At 40.1% G+C, this 22,210-nt stretch overlaps 1 protein-coding gene and 1 long non-coding RNA gene across 4 annotated transcripts in view; both read left to right on the forward strand.

The window, feature by feature from the left end:
- The window catches only part of LOC113669091 (centrosome-associated protein 350), a 41,895-nt gene that overhangs the window by 15,157 nt on the left and 4,528 nt on the right, over positions 1-22,210 (forward strand). For 2 of the 3 annotated variants that reach the window (XM_089203893.1, XM_089203894.1), the window contains exons 24-38: positions 378-593; positions 1,308-1,568; positions 2,111-2,200; positions 3,032-3,139; positions 3,235-3,288; positions 3,608-4,002; positions 5,033-5,277; positions 5,765-5,961; positions 6,426-6,464; positions 6,955-7,233; positions 7,784-7,987; positions 9,977-10,335; positions 16,397-16,608; positions 17,387-17,848; positions 21,917-22,074. In XM_089203893.1, coding sequence (XP_089060019.1) covers positions 378-593; positions 1,308-1,568; positions 2,111-2,200; positions 3,032-3,139; positions 3,235-3,288; positions 3,608-4,002; positions 5,033-5,277; positions 5,765-5,961; positions 6,426-6,464; positions 6,955-7,233; positions 7,784-7,987; positions 9,977-10,335; positions 16,397-16,608; positions 17,387-17,848; positions 21,917-22,074 — 3,279 coding nt within the window. The remainder of the gene's footprint in view (positions 1-377; positions 594-1,307; positions 1,569-2,110; positions 2,201-3,031; positions 3,140-3,234; positions 3,289-3,607; positions 4,003-5,032; positions 5,278-5,764; positions 5,962-6,425; positions 6,465-6,954; positions 7,234-7,783; positions 7,988-9,976; positions 10,336-16,396; positions 16,609-17,386; positions 17,849-21,916; positions 22,075-22,210) is intronic. The other variant, XM_089203895.1, reaches the window with a different exon arrangement.
- LOC149046706 (uncharacterized) lies at positions 19,516-20,265 on the forward strand. The gene is made up of 2 exons (XR_016185875.1): positions 19,516-19,642; positions 19,825-20,265. It is a non-coding gene; the product is annotated as an uncharacterized LOC149046706 (long non-coding RNA).

Genomic DNA, 22,210 nt, shown 5'->3' on the forward strand with positions numbered 1-22,210 from the left:
CGTAAAGAAAGATTTTGTTTGTCTTTGAAAATGGCGACCAACTTTTTTGAATTGGCTACCACTTTGAAGAATTTAGGAGCCAAGTGGCTATCAGAAAAAAAAGTTAATTTCACGCCCTGATCTTGACATCAAACGATTTGATGTACAGAAGGGAATTGTTTGTTTGTTTATCACTCTTCCTAGTTTCTTATCAAGAGATGCTGTATTATCCACAGGTTTCTCGGCTGCCAAACCGTTACTTGTCATATAATCTAGATTAAAGGGTAGTTCTTCTCTAGTTAATGTAACTTTGATTTTGCCAACTAAGGCTACACCTTTTTGTATGTTCGTCAGCTATTCTAAGATTACTCATTGAGCTTTTTTCTCCTCACGTATAGCGCACCCCGAGCCCTAACAGAAAGACAGACGAGCCTGTGTATTCAGAGGCATTCGAGAGTCCAGAGAACAAGACAAGCTCTCCCAATAAGAACGACTCTTTGCGATCTCCTAACAGGAGTTTGGAAAGTGGTCCCTTATCACCCACACTGTCAGAAGGAGAGTTGTCTCGTGTAAGCGAGGCGGTTGACAAATCTTCAACCTTTTCGTCTACACGGGTATGGATCTAGCAAGTGTCGATTTGACCAAACTTTATTGAAGGTTGCTAAATGAAACCCAATTTGTTCGTTGTGACATTGTTGTTGACAGGCGTAGAAGTTTCCTTATGTTTTTTTATAAAATTAAAGAAACACAGCTACGCTCGTAGACAAACCCCGTCAAGTCAACTAAGTATTTCCGAGTCTGATAATCATCCACAGAATGTTTTACCATATACGGTCAAACGTCGGGCATGCGCGGCAGGATCAGTTTTGGCCACCCGTGCGCCAATTTCCCGCGCAAATTCCGAAAGTAAACACAAGAAAATAAGTGAAAGTAAATTGAAAAGTTCATAGAAATCTGAACAAGGAAAGAAAGTTATGGAAAAAGAAGACTCGAAACTTTTCAAACACAATGCTGATTTTAGTACGGGTATCTTGCTGATTTATCACTTTGTTTTGAACCTTACCACAAAAAGTTTTACGCTTCTAAAACACCGTGATGTATTTGCTTATGTGCTTGTTTGTAACTCGCGTGAGAAAACTTGGTTCAGACAGCTTAAAAGCACACCACTTGGTTATTACAATGTGCACACACGTGCAGACGTTTGACCGCTGTGTTCTACTGTAGATGCCAGGGTTATTACAATTTCGAATACGATGCGCTTTTCATTTTCCAGTATTTTATGATGAAATCTATTTTGTGAAAAGCTTGACGTTTTTATTGCCATTCAGCGTTCTCCTTCAAGGGACCAAGACTCTCAAAGCCCTGTCCCCCCTTACGCAGCGCCGATTTACCCACCGCCGTCAGTGTTTGCGCCATCGCATCAGGGGGGTGACCGGCTGTCACCTGGATCTCTAGACGTGAGGCTCACTGCAGAACTGAATAGATTGGAATACATGGAGGAATCGGTCCGACAACTGACTGACGTGGAGCGGACTCGGGCAGTGTCCATGGCACAACAAGAAACTGTGTCTTTGGCTCAGATACTCAAGGTGAGTGTAGGATCAGTTTTTCATTGAGTGTCATTTTATTGGTAATCCGGGATGGTGACTGCTTTACGTTTGCTTATAGAGCAATTTTCAACTTATTGTCAAAAGTAATACTTACTTCGCTCTGTGATTGGTCCAGAAAACTCGCGCCATCCTCTCAACCAATCAGATGCAAAACTAAAAACAATCACAGCTTGGTCACCCGCGTTTTCCCGCGCTTTAGCCAGTTTGACTGTTCTTGCTTTGAGTTCTCATTGGCTCTTAAAGGTGTTTCCCCTTCTGATTGGCCGTTGTGACTACTTTGGTTTTGGTATTATGACACAACTGAAAAAATCTCTGTTTACTTTGATTGGTCTAGAAAACTCAAGTCACTCTCTCATCCAATCGGTTGCAGACTAAAACTATTCTCGACTTGGTCGTCCCAGTTCTCTCGTGCTTCAAGCAAACTTTGGTGGCCCATTATTTTAGAGTCATTGTGGCTTTTTCAATCAATTATTTTCCATTTTCGTGTTTGTTGATGGTATTGTTGTCTGTTTTACTGTTAGTCGAAACAACTGTCGCACGCCAGAGACATGGAGAATCTTAGGGCGAAGGCTCGTGAGGAAGCGTTAGAGGCAGCTAAGCAACTGGAAGAGGTAAGGCGCAAAAATAGAAGGATCGCACTAGGATTTATATGCTAATAGAGAAATTTCCAATTCAGTGTCGAAAGTAATACGAGATTACTTTGGTTTTGCTTCATTTCGCCCTGTGATTGGTCCAGAAAACTCGCACCACTTTATCAACCAATCAGATTCAAAACTCAACCCAATCGCCTCTTGGTTACTAGCGTTTTCCCGCGCTTCAGGAAGTTTTTTAATTTGAGCTCTCATTGGCTCCTTGTCTGTCCCTTAATTCTGATTGGTCGTTTTGATTACTTTGGTTTATGTTTTACCACATTCAATTGAAAAGTACTCTATTCACTCGAAAAATACTTATTTCAATAACTTAAAAGTTATTCAAGTTTGATTAATTCAAGTACCCAGTCAACTCCTTTATCGCGCCTATGGAGACCACAAAATACGCACAGCTCGCCACATTGTTTTTTAAAAATTACCTATAGCTGAAGGAATTCCTTGAAGAATTACTTGGAGAAGAGGAAAACATAAAAGGGATAATGAAAGAGAGGTAGAGAGAAATTAGGACGTTGTTGACGTCAGAGAAAATTTGACCTAGTTAAACAAGGAAACAGAAACAATTCAAACAGTCCAATTTGTTCCAGACACTCGAGCTGTGTTCTGTGTTCTAGACCATGTTTTTTCTAGTGACAAGTTTTGCTGAACAATGTTCTTGTCTTGCGTGGCATTTAAAATTACTACTTATTCAAGTATGGCCGTAAAGATCTGTGTCGACAAACTTCTGTATAGTCTTATTTTTTTCTTATTACCCTACTGCCCTTTTAAGATCCTTAATATTGTACCGATTTTCAGGCCCGACGTGCTGCGGCGGATGCTGCTGCAGGAGCAGCCGAGACGATTGCTCGAGTCAGACTGGAGGCGGCTGCTAGCATATCAGAATCCGCCGACCGGCTAGTTACGGTAACGCAGCTCGTAACTTGTTGTATTCATTTGTTGGTCTTGTAGTTGTCGTTGATTGGTTGCTGATTTCTCCCTCTGTGTTTTATTTCCCTTAGGTTCAGAGTGAAGCTGCACGAACCACAGCCGAGTCAGCTAAACAAGTTGAGGAGGTTGGTGTTTTAACTCATTGTAGCCGCTACAGTTATGTAGGACTGCGTGCGTGTTTCCCTACCCCCACGCGCGAAACGTTGCACTGACCTCTCGTGTCTTCTTTTCACCTGAATTAATGTAATAGTCCGCCATCTGGTGATCCAGCCTGAGCAGCACCAAGAAATATTTAGAAAAATAACTTCTATGAAAGAGATTTAACTTACAGAGCGATTTTCCCCCCTATACTTGGATTACCAACTCGCCAATTTTTTAAAAATGTGTCTTGAAATGATGTTCCACATTACTTTTATGTTGAGCTTTCTTTCCCTTACTTTCCAGGCCCGCTCATCAGCCGCGCGGACATTATTGGAGGTTGCTAAGCAACAGACTGTCGACACACGCGGTGTTGCCGCTGAAGCAGCCAGTGCAGCCGCAGAAGCAGCCGTCAAGAGCAGCATGGCGCGATTTCATGAACAGCAAGAACAACTGTTGAGAGAAAGAGAAGCACGTCTAAAAAGCTACCGTGACAGAAGTCGAGACGTGACGCGTGACAGTTACTCCAGTTACTCAACCAGCCAGCGCAGCGACAGCTATTCTAGAACAAGGACCCCACGGTCAGAAACTGATGCGGTAGATTGGGGATCACAATCCAAGGGAAGTGCTAGTAAGAGTAGGACGAATGTTGGTGATGATGTGGATGTTTCACGAAGTTCTAAGCAAGATAGAACTGTAAGGTAAATAAGTATACTGTCGGTTTACGGCATGTCTTTATTTCTGTATGTAAAGCTAATAATTACGATGACAAGTGCTTATGCAATAGTTCCACCATTGTCCGTTGCGTAACGAGTAAAGGTAGCCAAATGCAATTTGAGATATATCAAGAAAAACAAATAGCAAATTAAGATATATCAAAGTGTTAAAGACAGCCTTATTTACCATGTTCAGTTTATTTCTATCCTATCGCGTAAAAAAAAGATGATTGAACGAAGACTGATTCTGTTTTGTCTTGATGAAAAGGAAGAGAACAAAAACTCTTCCCTTCTCTTTTTTGTCTCGTTTATATGTTTTTTTCTCACAGACAATTCTTGATGGAGATCCGTTTCAAGGGCAATCGTGTTAAACTAGCATGTGTTGATGTGTTAGTGCAGTTATCAGACACACGACATTTATCATTTACATAACAAAATGGAAGTATACCTTGCATTGAAGAGAAAGGAAGCATGTTCGAGCGTTTAATTCTGTGTTTCATAGAAACATGGAAATGCCTTGGGCTGTTGATACTTTTTAAGGGAAGAGAGCATAAGTTAACAAATTTAGAATTTTAAGCCAAGTGACGGCAGTAAAGCGAGAGATTTCCTTTTTCTTCGTATAATTTTTTTTTCAGTTTTGATCGATTTGAAAAGAACTCGCGAAGTTTTATAGCAATCGCGGTGATGGATTGGAGAACAACCCCCCGCGGCTCATGTTTCCACAGAATTGTTTTGTTCAACCAAACTTCAACATATGCCACGTAATTATTTTTTTAGGGGATAAAAATCATCATGTGTTACAACCCTTTGTTCGGTTGGCTTTGTTTACTCGTGTCCCGAAACGACTTTTGTCCACAAATAAAATGATTTCAGGTTAACTTGTTTAGCGGCAAGCCGATTTAGAAAGGACTGTCAAGTTATTTTACCACGTGGAAAAAAGTGAAAAAGGAACCAAAAACTCAAACTGTAACTGTAACCTGAAGATCACATCATTATTTTATTACTTTATTTCTAGCGTTCGTACAGCAAGTGATCTATCAGTAGACCGTTCTGCCAGCCACAGCCGGCGCACCCCCACCCGGTCAGAAGCTGCTTCGCGCTCGCATCACTCAACACTAGCAGGGGAGGAGTCGGGTAGCATTCCCGAAGAAGTTGATCACAGTGTGGCTGATAGCGTTGCATCCGATCTTGGACTTGACGTGGCTGATGATGACTCTATAGCTGACGTGTTGACGGGAGTTGACCTCAAAAAACCATCAGGTAAGTACGGGAAAAGACAGCTGTACAGTCACTCGTCTGGTGGGTTTAACCCTTTGGCTCATAAGAGACTAGCATCTAATTTCTCCTTGTAATATCTCCCTGAATTACATTTTAAGGTGGCGAGAAATGATCACAAACTAAAGAAGCTCGTGATTGTTAAACAGATTCTCTAGGTCACCACCTTAGGAAATCTATGAAGAACTGTATGGAAACGCTATGTGTCTTACCCATGCCAAATGGGTAAGACACATATTTTCTTCACGTATCAGCCCTCTTTAAATGCGATATATATGAGAAAATGGATTTATTTTCTTCCGCCTTCCTCCTTATGTACTGAGGGGGAGGTAACCCGTTAGTTCAGTGCAATTGTGAGAGAACCTATGAACTGGTATGTTGCAACACTTAGCAACTCACTATTGGCAGTGAACATTAACGACTCAGCTAACCTTGAAATAAAATGAATTAGAAATTTTTTTTGCTCTTTTAGAACGCTTAGAAAGGTCACCGGAAGAAGACTACACGCTGAACTTCGAAGAGACAGTGATGTCATCACACACTGCAACAGATGACGAGATTGACTTCCGAATGATTCTTCCATCTGAGAGCCACAGACGGAGGAGCCTGGGTAAGACAGGAAGGCGCGGCAGCATAGGTTCTGACCAGGGGACTGTATCCTACTCCTCTGTAAGTAAATATGAGTTTTAACGTTGTAAAATGAGGTACTTAGTGGAAATCTACAAAGGTAGTGTCACAAGGTAATTAGACGACTACAAAATACTGTTTACTGAAGTTGATATCCGAAAAATCCTCGGGGAAAGTGTGAAGGCAGTATCACCATCGCTCCACTTCGTTTTGATTGTTGTTATTTTGTCTTAATCGATGGTTTGGCATAATACGCAAAATGTATACACAAACGAGAACATTTGAGTGCCCATGATCGCAGACAGAATAAATACGTTTCACTTAAAAATTCGTCGCGTATTGAGTGAAACTAAAATATATAAATCCAATTTGAAGTATTATTTTGTGGTAGCGCAGAAGAATAGCTTTTCTTTCCAGTAGCGTGCTTTTGTGCGTGTTTCAGCCTTTTTTAGGGACTAACGCCTTTGATATGTTGGTGGTGATGTATTATTTTTCCTTTTTTGTAGGACGATAACCATGATTCTCAGGATTTTCCGGTTGACAAGGTAGTTGTTGATTTATTTACTTTAGCTGGCTAATTGTAATAAGCGATCACGATAGGGCTTGATACTTAAAAATAGGATTTTTTGGGGAATTTTTCGAACATTAGAGGATTTTTAGACGGTAATCTTTAGAAGAATACAGCCGTTAGCTTAAAAAATTCACGTGGTTCGTAAAGCCTTCCTCGGAGTTCTTCCACTGTTTCCAAGCGGGCTCCTTCTATACAAATACTACTGATCAGTGGTTAAGATCCTAAGTTGTTTTCCAGCATGATTTTTAAATCATTGTGAGACCTCAGTGCCTGAGACAAAAATTCGAGATTTTAGGACATGAAGTGGGATTAATCGACAATTTTTTTTGATAATTTCCGGCCAAATGTTATGGCCATTTTGCTGGATGATGGTATTTAGGCCAAGTCCCTCCCCCTCCCCCTCCCCCCTCCAACCAAAGGCGATGAATAATGACTGGTCCTTAACCCTTCCCTTTTTACCCTAGACGTTGGAGGAGTTTTCCTCAGCGCCATTTTCCGGTGAAGATTCATTCTCTCAGTTCACGTCCGAAATGGTCCGTTTGATGAAGGAGGAAGAAGTTCGAGCCAAACATCAAGCTGGGCTTCTACGCCTGCGCGAAAAAGCCCTGAAGGAAAAGACACGAGCCGAGATGGCCTGGCTTGAATGTCAGAAGCAAAGGCATCGGGACAAGGGCGCTGATGACGTCATGCCGTCAATTAGGAAGCGGCAGCGAGGAGTTTTAATGAGACTTCAAGCTGAACAGGTCGGTGGAGGAAAACATGTTTGTATGCGGAAATTAGTATTATGCGAAATTGTGCCGAAGAGACTGTTGTAATGTCAACCTGTTTTAATCCCATTAATTCTTCTTTGGGAAATCTTTGTGAATTATTCTGAGAAATTTCCGAGCAGCATTATTTGTGACTGTCGTCACATTGCGCGGTTCTCGTGACTGTGATTACTTTCGCCCTGGTTGCCTTTCACCAAGATTAGTTCTGTGTGGAACATGTAAGGCCAAACTTACTCGTACGATCTATCTTTATGATCTCTTAATACATCCCTTCCTAAGTCATGTGTTGTTGCAATAGTGAAATGATCTTCTAAGAGAATTTATTCTCTAACACCACGTCAAATCACATGAGCGATTTCCTGTTTTGGTCTAATTCTTGTCCTTACGAGGATTTGCCAAAGATCACTTGAAGTCTCCTTCTGTTTTTAAACCAGTAGGGATGTAGTCATAATATCTTAAGGAGATTAATTACGTCGTTTAATTTGTAATTGTTGGGTTTTCATGATGTTATTTTTGCCTCTGTTAGGCGGAGATTAAACGTCTGAAAGCTGCGAATCGCGCAGCTAGCTACGAACGGCGTTTGTTGTTGATGCAACAGGAGGAGATTGCAAGACTGAGAAAAAACACCAAGAAAGTCCGAGAGAGGGCAGCTACAGAGCAGGCGGTGCACGGACAGGAACGGACTGATAACCTGAAAACTGGAGAAAAGGACTCTGCAGAACAGGCAAAGGTGAGGTGTAACAGAAATTAATCAACCCCTGGCATATAATTACTGATTCATCCAACTGAGGAAACGCGATCTTTGTGATACGGGTCATTTATTGGGGGGGGGAAGGGGGGAAGGGGGGGAAGGGGGTGGGCGGCGTCAAGGGGTGGGGACTTGTATTATTTAGTTTTTTTGAGAATTTAGGAGCTGCACGATGAGGTACCTCTTTATGCTCTTCTTTCATCAATGATTCCCTTATAGTTGTTTTCATATGACTGCTCTGTCTTTAAATTGTGACGTGAATTATGTGAAGGAAACTTACATTTAATTAATCAAGACATCAGGGAGAGACGGTTTCAAGTCTATTCGAGGCTTAAATTCTTTTTTTGTTATGTTTACTTTCGACATTTGCTCTGACTGCAATTTACTTGTGAAAATTTATTCTTTACTCAACATTCACAAATCTATAAAGGGGTAAGTTTCTAAAGAAACTGTGGTGCTGCGTCGGTGGGAGAGTATAGCAGGTAATTTAGTGTTAACAACTGGGTTGAAAACGTAAATTAGCCACCGTAAAGGGTAAAAAAGTTGACGTTTCGAGCGTTAGCCCTTCGTCAGAGCGATCAATCGCTCTGACGAAGGGCTAACGCTCGAAACTAATTTACGTTTTCAACCCATTTGTTAACACTAAATTACCTGCCATTCACAAATCTAAACTGGTTTGATGTGTTTTTGGTTTTTTGGTTTTTTTTTGGTTTTTTTTTTTTTTTTTGCGATAAAGATTGCATTGCGGTGAGCAAAACACCCCTAACCCCACTAGCACGGTTATCAGTGACAAGTAGCGTTCAATCGATATCTGAGACGTACTGACTGGTTTCAGCCCTGCCTAAACTTAACTTTAGGAAGATTTTTTATAATAATTAAATGTAAATTGGAGTTCATAATGTGATACTCTCCAATTGTATTCATTTGTGGTCATTTAAGGCATCTATCAACGTTCGTGCTGAACTCACGAAAGGCACGCCATAATAGAAATAGAACTCCTCATTTTGAAATTTCTGGGATGTATAGAGTTACATTCGTCTGATAAGCTACATTATTAATAAGTATGAGTTGTTTTAATTTGCCTTATTTGTTAGTGTAGTCTTTGTTGCATGCTTTTCTCCCGACTTTACGAACAGGAAGTGTGCTGTCAACAAAATGTCATCGAAGCAGTTTTTTTTTCTTAAAAGCTCTCTTTCGTAGTTGTTGATCGCGTGTATCTTTCTGAACAGCACTGTATGTTCGCGTGACTTGTTTGTAAATTTTTAATGTTGCGTGCACACTTCAAGGACCGGTCTTTATTTATCGGTTGGGGTGGGGGGCTGGGGGGCTGGAGGATTTTGGGTGTGTCACTAAAATCCCCCCTAAGATTCCATAGTATTCTAGTGATTCTCCCTCACTGACAGTCAATTTTCTGAAGTTCCCCCTTTTATACTCTGTTAGTTACGACTGACCCTCTATTACCCACCCCGTTTCCCCTGAAAACCACGCAATCCCCTCCCCCCAAAATAAAACTTCGATCGATAGAGAATGGCGGATCCCTTACCACTCAGCGTAGCGCTGGTCTCTCTCTGGAAGTGACATTTACTGCACTTTTGCAACCATTTGCAGGGATGTGTCGCTGCCATCTTTATTTTTATAAATACCCAAAAATACCGACCCACCAACCCCAGGTTTTAAATCTCATGTGCTGTCATTCTAGTAATCATGTACCTTTCTTACGTAACCATAATAACCCTTTGACCTCTATGAGTGATCACACCAACCGAAGAAGTTCCTGATTGTTTAACAAATTCTCCCTGTCAGCACCTAAGGAAATGTATAGAGAACAGTATGGAGAATATGTATACTGATGGTAAGGCGTTAACGGTTAAACGACTTGTTGTTATTGGCTCTTATGAGAATCAATTCGTTACTTCTTTCTTTTACTCAGTGCTCATTAGTTGATTTCATCTTGTATAACCTCCCTTTCAGAGCGAGGCTGAATCGACTGAGGTGGTCGAGGAGTTGGATGAGAAACCCGCAGATCATTCCACTGGCAGTCGCTCATCCATCTCAGAAGACATCAAAACTGCTTCACTTTCGGCCTCAGCTGCAGCGAGTATCGCTGAAGAAATCCCTACCCACCAGTCTCCAGGAGCCAGTCGGGCCGAGTCTCGTCCGTCCAGTGCTGAGTCTGGTACTAGCGAGAGGAAGAGAAGATTATCAGAGGGAGACAGTGACGAAGGCTCTGCTAAGGAGGGGACTGTGTCCGCCACTAAAGGGTCACCAACAGCTTCAGATTCTACTGTTATGCAGAAGTTGAAAAAGTTAAAACATCAATCAAGCGAGAGGTCAGTTGTTTATAGGGATTGTATTGAATAACGAGTTGCGGAAAGTTAACTGGCCGAGCTCAATCGTCATGCTCCATTCATTAGCTGAAAATTTTGTTACCTAAAATCGTGTTCACAAGCCGTGGAATGTTACGGTGGAAGTTGTATCTGGAGAGAAAGGGTTGGGAGTTGGAATGATAAAAAGGAGACCTAGAATTGGCATTAAACAGTGTGTCGAGATGCCTGCCTGCCAAATTTTGGTGTCAGTTTGATCGAATAAAAGCTTGCATATTTCGTGCGCCATTCTTATGAAAACATCGAAAACGGTTGTGTTACAAGTGCAAGTCCTAAAAAATCCATTGTTTGAGTTGTCCTTGCCAAAAGGTGTCTACGTTATCTATGAGTGCAAGCAATCTGCCTTGTGTAACTATCTCAATCTTATCGTTTGGCAACACCACGCATTAAATATAGTGGAAGGTATGATAAAGCTCGTTTGCCTTTGCTGCTATCGGCTGCTTCATGAACTTTGTGTCTGATATAAAATTTTCTCGCCGGAAGTGAAGGTAGGATTGTCTTTCCGTGCGAATTTGCTCTGAACTTGTAGATGTCTACAAACCTCGGCTTGTTACGAACAGAGGCCGGAAGTTGACTATGTGAAAAGCTAACAAATTGTTCAAGGAACTGCAGCTGTCTGAGGGCTTTTCCTTGAGACTTGTTGTTGTACTTATTAGTATCGATTTTGTTGGATTTTTTTTATTTGACTGAAATGATGATTTGCAGTGACTAGGGTATGTTCCGTTTTGTCGTGTAAATTTCATACTTGTGTTGTTTTCGTTTTCCTATGGTAAGTGTTCAGCCAGGTCACGCTTTGTCTGGTCCTGTTGTTCGTGCCATACATGTCTATGAAAAGGAATCAGTGCTATTTACACAAGTATTTTTCTGCCTTTGATAGCTTATGTAAAATTGGCCTATATCTGAGAGAGGAAATGAACATTTAGGATATCATGCTCTGATCATGTGCTATACAAACTATTGTTTTGATTTGAATAGCCAAGTGACCTGTTAAAGCTCCCCTTTGTTGATCTTACGGTTGTCGGCGTTAAAACTATGAGTATTGTTCGTGTGCTCTACAATTTCGTTATTTTTTTTTTTTATAAAACGTATACGGTAATCAATCATGAGAAACGTTCGAGTCGAAAAGTACAAACAAGGAAGTGAAAATGAAACCGGCTGAATTACAAAGACGATAAGTGCGCCAGTCTAGGACTTTCGCTGCTCTGTAAGTACGACTGAATTGAATTAAGCTCTCTCTTCAATTAAATTTGCTGTGCCCGATGATTTTTCAGGCTAATTGCTGACCCCGTAAATATTAGCTAGGACAGCTTAAGACCTTTGTCTTCTATAAATATTGTTTAATTCCTAGTCAGATCTGTCCCGGAAATCTCATACAAAACTTATCCAACACTTGAGTGACAGTGCTATTTTGAGGTAAAACATCGACGATAATATTCTTATATTAAATCTGTATGTTTACGGAAGGCAATATCTTGATAATATAACCGATTTTTTTTGAGATCGTGATGTTCCTAAAGCATATCCAAACACCAACATGCGAATAATAAAGCTATCAAATTTCTTCTTCGTAAATCTTTGATTTACGTGAAATTTCTAGCTCCTTCCGCAAACGCGAAGACAAAATTCCGAACAGCATTTTCACGATTCAACGCTTTTGAATGAGCCAATTTAACATCTTTAATTTTAGTGGGTTTCTGCCGGCCAGCCAATATGATGATAAGCCGAGGCACATCCCGGAGCGGTAAATTCTTCCAGTAATTGACAACTACTGACGTAAGCAGCGTCTCACATTCTGTGATCGGTTTAGCGACTCAACTGTCAATGCCGACAATGGTGTCTTCTGTTGTGTGTCCGGTGAGTTTTGATGGCTTAGATTCAAGGTTATCCTAACAGCAGTCGCTATTTGACGACTTTCTGTATTTGCTATTGTGTGTTAAGCGGCGTCGTGATTTTCATCAGTGTTTTGTTGACATTCGATAGATTTTAAATTCAGACTGTGTGGATTATGTCATTTTCGTTTTTAAAACGCGTAATAATTTCAGGGACTAATTTTTTTTTAATATTTACCTTGGGTGAAGTGGTTTGAATTTGACTTCTTCCAATCGATTTACGGCCGTAACATTTTATGGAAACCTGGTTTTTGCCTATGGTAGACCAACGAAATTATTCATTTGTTAATTTAAAATGGATCGTGTAGAATTTGACAACACAAGATGTAATACACTATTTAAAAACACTTATCTTTCGTTCAAAACGTAAGTCCAAATGTACTGATGGTAATTAACCGTGACAAACGGCTCAAAAAGTATTTTTATTTTTTAAGGGATTCATAGCGTTTAGAGTTTCCTTTTGCGTCGAATATGCAAACAGAACTTAGAATTTATAAATTTAGACATGTCGTCACACTTCGTTGGATACTGAAGCACGTTCCACCAATTTTAAACAGCTCTTTGAATATTTTCAAAATTATTTCCACAAGTTGTCACAGCAAAAAAAAAACTACACATTCAGTGGAAATATCCAGCATACCCGATTCAGATTTCCTTCAATGGCCGGTGCCGCTTTTTATATTTAAAACTAATCTGCTTATTGCTTTCGGAATCTACTTTTCTGGAGTAATTTAGTTTTTTTTTTTTCCGCCGAGCTATGCTTTGTATGCTGTGCCGTAAGCTTCGCAGGTGAGAGTGTATTTGGGACTTATTGAAATGTTGTGATTTATATTTGCTAACCACCTGTAAGGACAGTCTATTTTCAAGTGTGTTGAGTTGGAGAGAGGATATGCCATGAGTTCTTCCTCTCAATCCTCAGTCAAACATTATTTCTTTGCTCAATACAGACAACCGTATTATTTTCTTTGCTAGTACCGCGTAAGTGTCTTCAGAACAAACAAATTAAGATATCAAAATGAAAATAAATTTTTCTAACGGGTTAAATTTCCTTCTCTGTCGTTTGCAAGTGGCAGCACAGTTCGTTTTTATTTCAGGACAAGTAAAACATTTCAAATTGTTTTTTTGCGGTCTCTCGACGACTCAGAACCTTTATAGCGGTTTAAGTTATCTTCTTTACCTCTCGCCTCTTGGCAACAGCCAGCCATCGTTAACCGAACTACATCTTTTGCGTTCGCGAAACCTTTTTTAAGTTCTCTTGTATTTGTGTGCCACCCATTCTGTTTGCTTGTGGAAATGAGTATCACTAGCGACGAGAGGCAAAAAGACTCGAACCAATATTGAACTAAACAAAACTCAAAAGCAGTGTCATTTTGAAATGTCCTTTACTCTTTAGTTTTGGACAATTCTTATTGCTTTTAGTATTAATGAAACTTTCCTGCAGAATCAGGTTTCACCTACAGCTATTCGTGTGATGCTTGTGGCGTTGAGATATTAAGGTCGTTTTTTAGGATTCGTTGAGGAATTACGACCTAAAACTTCTCAACAAAGTTTCTCTACAAAGTTTTCTAGAAAGTCCCTATTCACGTGCTCCGAAAAAAAAAACACGATTAGCAAGAATACTGTGGACTCTTGCCAGAATGAGACGTAGAAATGAAAACAAATAAAGGAACCGGTAAAACATTGCGAAGCCCTAGCGGTAATCACTTGTCGTCGCTGATCAAAACCCGCGTAAAATCGCTTATGCTATTAGGAATTTCCTTTCATAAGGCTGTCTTAGTTAATGGTTCCCGGAAGCCGTCTAACTGTGCAGTTTGTTGGCCATGATGTGGTTGTTTTTCTGCGTTAGAAGGTACTGTACTTTTTGCTTCTTTATCATTCCACCTGCTGTTGTTTTTTTTACGGATACGTAGACGTTTTCGCTGATCGCTAGGTTCAAACAGTTACCCCGACTATGATCCGGCCGACAGTTTCTCAGTAGAAGTGAAAATTCTTTATTTGACGCTTTAATTTTCATCCGAAAACGTTTTTGCAATTTATTTCTGTGTTCCTTGCCAGTATTGCTTAACTGAAAACGAACATTACGTTTGTTAAATTTTCGAATTTCTTTTTCATAGTAACAATCCTGAAAGATTCTCTTTCAGTGAGCAATTTGTCTTTTAAGGCGATTCGAAATTTAGTTTTATTGTCATTCTTATAAATTTCAAGGTAATTTATTATCAGTGGTACAGCTGTCGTGTTTGTAGCTTGTTTGACCGGTGTGATAATCATTACGGAATCGCGCCCATTGAAAAGCGTCGCCCGAGAAAAGTGGGGTACCCATGATGCTTTGCGGGCGCAATGACCTTGGAATGAGGTTGCAAACGCTCACCGCCAACTTCGGTCGCTTTAGATCTGAATTGACAAATTCCCAAACGGGAGTTGTAAAATTTCGCTTTGCGTCCGTTTAGAGACAATGGAGATACAATTGGAGCAATTAGCATTGTTTCAAAGTGACGAAATGCTCTTTTCGTCGGTAAAGAGCGAGGGCCGCGTTTGCATATCAAAAGAGCGTGAAGTGTTCATCCGTAAGCTTATGAGCGTGAGCGTGCACCTACGTGGAGCGGGAATCTACAACGTATACTTAAGCTTTTCGAAAAGTAATTAGACTACCGACGTGTTATCTGAAACTGACGGCAATAACGGGCCAAGAAGGAAGGTAAAATTCCGCACAGCCCCACACTACATTATACGTTCAGTTCTTGGATAGAGTGACAAAAACAATACTTTACCATTGGGAAAACAGATTTGTTTTACGATAGTATGGGGCAGTACGGAAATTTTACTAAAAGGAATATTTCTGTGATGTTTTGCTTTCTTGGCGAAGTTGATGGTCGAACCTCGCAAATCTGCCGCATTTGAGTCTTAACACAAATTGAAAACCCGGCATTTGAAAGGTAATTTAATTTTACATCTGACCGATTTTTAAACGATATAACCTAATCAAGATAACGCCACTAATTACGTCTATTCTTCTTCGATGAAAAGCGCTACGTTTCGGTTGTCTGCACAAGAAACAATACTTTCGAACACTGCGTACACGGGGGTTACATGATTGACAGTCGGATTGACAGGCCTGCGTGAAGTTACGCATGCTCTCTTTCTCTTTTCTAGCTTATTTGCATTTTCCCGTGCGACGTTTTTCAATGGGCGTGATTCTGTAATGATCAATGTTGATAAAACCTGTTTGTAGCGGTTCAATCTCTTCTTAGGACAATCCTGTTTTTGTTTTCCGCCTCTCCTTCTAGGAGGGAAGTGTTTGGGTGAGGAGAGGATGTTACGGAAATTTTCCCTCTTTAAACTTACATTGCGTGTGTTACCAAGGGCAATTGTATATATCTGGAAATATGTAATTCATGAGTTACTTGAATGGGATTATGTGACTGTCTGGAATGGAAATACACCGGACAATTGTTAAAAGTTTAAGTCCACTCCCTGTATTGTTCCTGATCCAAAACTCTGTTTAATCGTCCTGTAGTGTGGTGTATGACTTCATATCCGTCTTTACAAGCTGATTCGGGACTGATGCAGTTTTTCTGAGGTGCTTGTTTCCAGTGTTTTTGTCCTCTGTTTTTCGTTACTGCACGAAACGGGTACTCGATCACGCTTCGTAACTCAGTGCAGGCGTCCAGCTCCAAGCATTGGTGACTGAATAGCGCTTCTTTAAAAGCAAATGTAATTTTGGTCGCATTTATTCTAACTAATACACGGAAACTTTCGGTAGAAATCGCTCAAGGCCTCGGGAAGTTTATATGTGATTTTAATCGGTTGCAATACTATCGACTCTTAAAGTTGTCGGCTTCTGCAAACTTTCTCCAGGCAAGGCTTTCACTGATCGAACATAAACCGAGCTTGGTACAACATGCGCTTTATTGTTAACTACGTGGTATATCTTTTTGCACCGATGTTTGCTTTCGTGAATAAGTGTATGCATTTCTTAATTTTCGCGCCAGATTCTTTGTTTTGCCTTTTTGCGTTTTTTTTTTGTTCGTTTTTTGTTGTTGTTTCTTGTTGTTTGTATTTTTTTTTTGTTGTTGTTGTTGTTGATTATAAATTGTGATGTTTTTGTTTTTATGTCGTAGGTATCTAACTCTGCGAGAGCAGAAGCTTATGAAACGACGGAAAGAGGCTGAAAATCTGTTGGAGAACAAGAAAAAGCTTTTGGAATGGGAGAAGCGACTTGACAAAGAAGAAAGTCTCGTCAGAAACCTACTCAACGAAGCTCTAAATCTTGAGAGCTCCAGGAAGCAGCCAAGGACAACCAGCATAACAAGCGAAGAAGAAGAACATAAAGGTACGACGTGAATGATAGATTACTGATTTGAACATTTTTTTGTAGTAGTCGCACTAAATTCGGGGAGGCGAGTTGTAGGAATTAACGTATACCACACAGGTAAATAGTGCCTTTCGCGCGTGCTGATTTGTTGGCTCGAAAATGATTAGCAAGTACCATTCACCTCCGAGCAGCCGAAGTGGCTGACTTTATTGGTTCTTGTGTGGTTTATTCTCGGATAATGTACCACTCCGGTGTCGTTGAAAGTGGTGAGTGCTTACTCTGTTGCTCTGCGGCACCGGCGGTAAATATTCACCAGTATTCACCCTCTCTTCGGTAAATAATTGTTCATTATACATGCTTATCCTCAACATTGCGGAATTCAAGTTTTTCGCTACAGGACTTCTACTTTTTGCTTCGGGAGAAGGAAATTAATCGGACAGGTGAATTACCTTTACCTGAAAGTAACCCTGCAGACCTGACGAGCTTGTTGCGTTTCTTGTTTACGCTCGATTGTGTTAACTGCGAGATTTTTTTCTCGGTACCGAAACTTAAAATGTTAATTATGGTTGAACGTTATTTTTTAAGGAATTAAGCTATTCTGGGAATATTGGAATAAAGTTTAATTTAATGCTTGATTTTGTGCGTCATATACTCCTCAATAGTATATAGAAAGCCAAATGTTTCACGGCACGAACATTTCATGACTTATACCTCACTACGACACAAACACTGATCATTCTTCTTCCTTACAACAGAATTGTTTTGTCTTATTAAAATGAGCTGGTTATTTTAACAGATCGCAGTGGTAGAGAGGCCTCTGCCAGCCTGTCAGTATCTAGGACTCCCTCTAGTAAAGTCATCTCCAAAGATAGATCCACACAAGGAACTGACAGAATCAGTGAATCCATCAAGGCGGTTCGGTCGCATGGCCACGAGCGCAGTGCCAGTGAGAGTTCAGTTGCTGAGGAGCTGAGTATTCCCACACGTGACAGGTCACAAGATCAGTCAGACAGGTCACGTGACAGTTCTATTCCTGAAGTAGACATGAAGACTCGATCCCAGGGTAGCTCGATTCCCGAGGAGATTCCAGAGGAGTATGTCAACGATACGTTCGAGTCGCTGGATAGCAGTGCGACTCCAGCGCACTCCACCCCCGTGCGGAGCGATTTGACGCTTAAGCGAGACACGTCCCCGGCTCTAAGCAGGCGATCATCCACAGGGGAGGGGAGCAAGAGTGAAGAGGACACCTCTATGACGGGTGAGTTGTATTCAATGGTTTCCTCTCGTGGAAAACTACAGCGAAAACTCGGTTTCCCATTGGTGATTCTCACGAGCGGCTGGCTGGCTTACTGTTGCTTCGATCATTATTGCAGGATTACCATAAAAATAGTATTCACAGCATACTCTCGTATGTAATCAATTCCCGCCAACGGTGCATTTGTGCTTGCCTAAGTTGTTGCGGGGGAGCCGCAACGACAGTTAACTTAAACGTTTTTAAAAGTGAGAAAAGTAAAAGTAAGTAAAATCAGGAGCCCATTACCTAGTAAAATTTTTGTATTGTTGCAAGTCGTGTTTCATATAAAAAAAATTACCTTGGTTTTTTTTTTATTTTTATATTTTTTCAAGTGAAGAATTATAGCGCCGCTATATGATCGATGTCTGCAGAAAATTTTCCTTCTTAGACTGCTTCTTCGATTTTCTATGCTATTAGCATAACGAGTATGTTTTGTTATTAATATTATAATTTTCTAAGGACTGATGGCTCTTCATCACCATAAGAAAATTTTTTCCTAGATTGCTCTCGTCTTTCAAGACAATAGAAAATTATTTGATTTTTATTCTTTATCTCAGCTCAACTCTTTTGATTCAGTTGTTTTAAACCAGTATTGTCTGTTAAGATGTTCGTATTTCTTGAATTTCTACGGCTTTAGATGGATTGTGAATTCAAAACGTTAGGGGCTTATTTTCCACACCTTCGATTATGTTCAGTCGGAGGGCATCGTGAATTGTACACTCGTGCTTGTTAAAATGATATTGTCTTGTGTAATAGTCGCCGTGTGTTAGTAAGCTCTCTTTACATTACGATAATGCTACGACGTTATTAGAGTGCTTACTTACTTATCAAACCATTTTGTTTTGGTGATTGTTCATTTTAAGAATAACCCGAGGATCCCGTTTTTTTTGGAATTTATGTGTCCAAAAATTGTTCATTTGTGTTTTTGTGTGAAGAAACACGAGACAATCTTTTAAATGCAGTGGCGGGTTTTTTCTAAAGGTTCTTCGGAGAAAGTCCAATATCAGTTTGAGTGCACGATGCTGACGTATTTTCCGAGTTTGGGTTTTTTGAAGCACGTACCAAATTTGTCGCTGTTTAAAGTGAATCCGTGCGTGTTGTGGACTTCGAGGCTTTTAAGAATAAGTATCTTAGTAGATATTGACACAACGAATAGTTTCATTACACGAGTTGAACATTTAATATTCCAACTAATGGTTGCGAAACATCGATGAGGAAGTTTAGCTGTGGGCGAGAAAAGAAAATAATTATGATATCATCATCCCCACAACATGGTAATTTGCATAACAAAGTCATTTTAAACATCCTTCATCGAACGCCCGCTAAATTCGCTGTCTTTTTTCTGTTTTTTCCTTTTTGCTTACTTTCGCTCTGGTTTGTTAATAGAAAAAAAATTACCAAAGATTTTTCCAAGAGAGGTATTGTCAACAGAGTTCAATTTTTGATTCCCTTGTTATTTGTAGAACTGCGTTACAACTCATGTTATCACATGCTATCGCCTCCAGTAAAGTTTCCATAGGATTTCCATGTGCTTTAAAAAATGCACTGAATATTTTGCGCCGACACCATTTTGAAATAGCTTCCCTCACGAGGAATGACGGGACGGTAGAATACTTGTGGTTATATTTATTACTTACGTTGATGTTCAGCATTGTGTGTTTCGTGGAACGAATGTAGCACTGGTTCTCTTTGCCTTGCGTACTTTGAACCATTTACAAGTTCCGCTGCTTCTTCGTGCGTTATGTTTGACTGCTTGTCGTAAGTTTAAACACTTTTCTTTTCCCTCTGATTTCATTGTCAACAGTAATGAAGGCTGCATCAGGCCGAGCGAGGTGACCTTTTTATTACGGTAACGCAAATTCCGTTTCTTCATCCGAATTAATGGTCTCTAAATCTTTTCTACCATTTGAAATTGGTTTAACATGATTTTCTTCTTCTAGGTATGAAGTTGTTGTCTGTTGTTCGTAAATCGTTTTTAAGGAAACGGCGACCAGAAGAACTGTTTAAAGACAAGAGTGATTCCACGCATTCAATTATTGAACGAGATTTTTTAAAATGTTTTAAAACGTATGATTTTGGTTTCTTCAAATTAACAGCATTCAATTATTGAACGAGATTTTTTATAATTTTTTAAAACGTATGATTTTGGTTTCTTCAAATTAACAGCATTCAATTGAGAGGGTGTAAAAGAGTTTGGAGTTCCGTCCGTTTTGTATGTTTTGAAGTCTGCATTATTTCCAGTTAAAACAATTCATCTGTTGCCATCCGTAATGGTTGCTCAACCTTTTCGATGTTACCTTTTGTTAACTGTTTTAATTTAATGTTGCAAGGGGAACCCGACATGGCAAAATGCACGCTTTCCAATAAACTACGTATTGATCGCAAACAGTTCTAAAGGCCTGTTCGGTTAAAGCGTGGTTAAACCTTGCTCTGCTAACTAAAAATTTGTTTCTAGAATGATCTCTTTTCGTTGGAAGATTTAGTTGCTTTTAAATTTGTTGAACATGACAGTAACGGCAAAAATGAATTCCATTTATGCTAACTTTCTTCCAGTCCTTAAATCAATCTTGTGGAAAAATTGAAAACACTTTTTGTTCTCATTAAACTCAAATATTTCCATAAATGTGGAAGAAGGCTGAAGGAATCGGTAAGAAGTTCAAGTCTTGCCGTTTTCCGTAAACGCCTAACTTCACTGATAGCAAGTTTCGCATGAAGGGAAGAGCATTTGACTGTGGGCAGTTGTACCAAAGATACACAGTGGGTTTGAATGGCCTAGACGCACGAGCTAAAGAAATGTTACGCTTTTTCCTCTTTCTTCTTGTTCCTCGAGACCTTGAGATATGAAGATGCATAGTCAGTCGATTTGATTTGGCGTAGGGTCTTTTTAAACAACGGTTGCGCCGAAGGTGCGCTCTTCTTTCGTTCCTCGGGGTTTTTTCTTTAACGTGAAGCAGAGCAACAAGAAACCTTTAGCTTGCAAATTGTTGTCTTCAAAATTCTTAAAAACTGGTTTTCTTAAAAATCGTTGGATAGTTTTTTTGCTTTTTTTTTAATTGGGAAAAAGAAAACAACCCAACAATTCTCAACGGCTTTTGACGTTTTCGAGCCAGCTGTGTTTGATACCTTCAACCGCTTGGTCTCCATCGATGGCGTTTTTGTGGCTGCTGAACTTATTTGGTAATCAAAGAATCGCTGGAAACAAGACTGTGTTTGCGTTTTTTTCAGCGATCGCGTGTCACGGTATAGCCGTTAAGTTGATCTTCGTTAAAGTGGCGTAGAGCGATTGACACGTTGACGCTTGAGGGCAGCGTTCGTTCGACGATCTTGTAGTCTAAGGGAAAAACGATCAATTAAGTGTTAAAGAAGGAAGATATGCCCGAGACAGGTTTGATAAGTATATGCAAATTATTACGAGAACCAGAGATCAGTGATGTCTTTCTCTGGTACGCGACAAAAGACCTCACTGGATCATAGTTCGGTTTGCTGTAAGGCCTACCATAGTTTATTGAATAAAATATTTTAAAAGAAAAGTATTCACGGTATTATCTTGTTGCTGAGTGACTTCCCCTTCAGTAGAAATTGGCCTCCCGTGGCGTTAAGAATAAACATGTAGGTGTGAACTTTCCTCAAACAGTGTTCCGTGGGAGTTTTGTGTGTGTGGTGTGATGCAAGTTACTAGCTGTTCCCACATTTCATTAGTTATTATTTATTTTAATCAACACTTTGTTCCCACAGTTTCAGTTCTGATATTAAAATTTTAGGCTCTTATCGCCATTCGCTTGATAAATTGTAGTTTTTACAAAGTATCCTATCTTATCTTCTTAGGTCTATCGGTCGGTCTGTAGGAAGACCCTTCATACATTTGCCTTCACTGTTGACAATTTTAGTTCTGGTGTTTGCTTAAAAACGACTTGACGTTTTAATGGTTCCTTCAAACTAATTCGGAACCCCTTTCCGCTTTAGGTAGAAATTTCACGCGTCAAATTTCATACATCGCAATGGCTAAATATTATCTCTTGTATTTCTCGCCAGAAACCTCGGACCACAGCGACATCGAGTCTCGTGTTCGCCGCCTGAGAGACCAACTTGAAGTGCGCAAGCGCGAGGTTAAGCGCTTGTATAATGAAAGGAAGAAACAAAGAAAAGCTATGTTGCGGGCTCAAGAGGCCAGCTTAAGACAGGAATTACAGGTAAATACACGTGGAAACGAGTACTATCACGGGGTTGTTGTTTACGCCGTCAATGTCACGCGCTCTTCTTGACGTGGGCGCGTGAAGTTGAACTTTGTACATTGTTTTCGGTCTTTCGGCCCGATGGAAAAATATT

This window comes from Pocillopora damicornis, chromosome 4 (genome assembly GCF_964200805.1).
Source record: "Pocillopora damicornis chromosome 4, jaPocDami1.2, whole genome shotgun sequence".
Taxonomy (NCBI): domain Eukaryota; kingdom Metazoa; phylum Cnidaria; class Anthozoa; order Scleractinia; family Pocilloporidae; genus Pocillopora; species Pocillopora damicornis.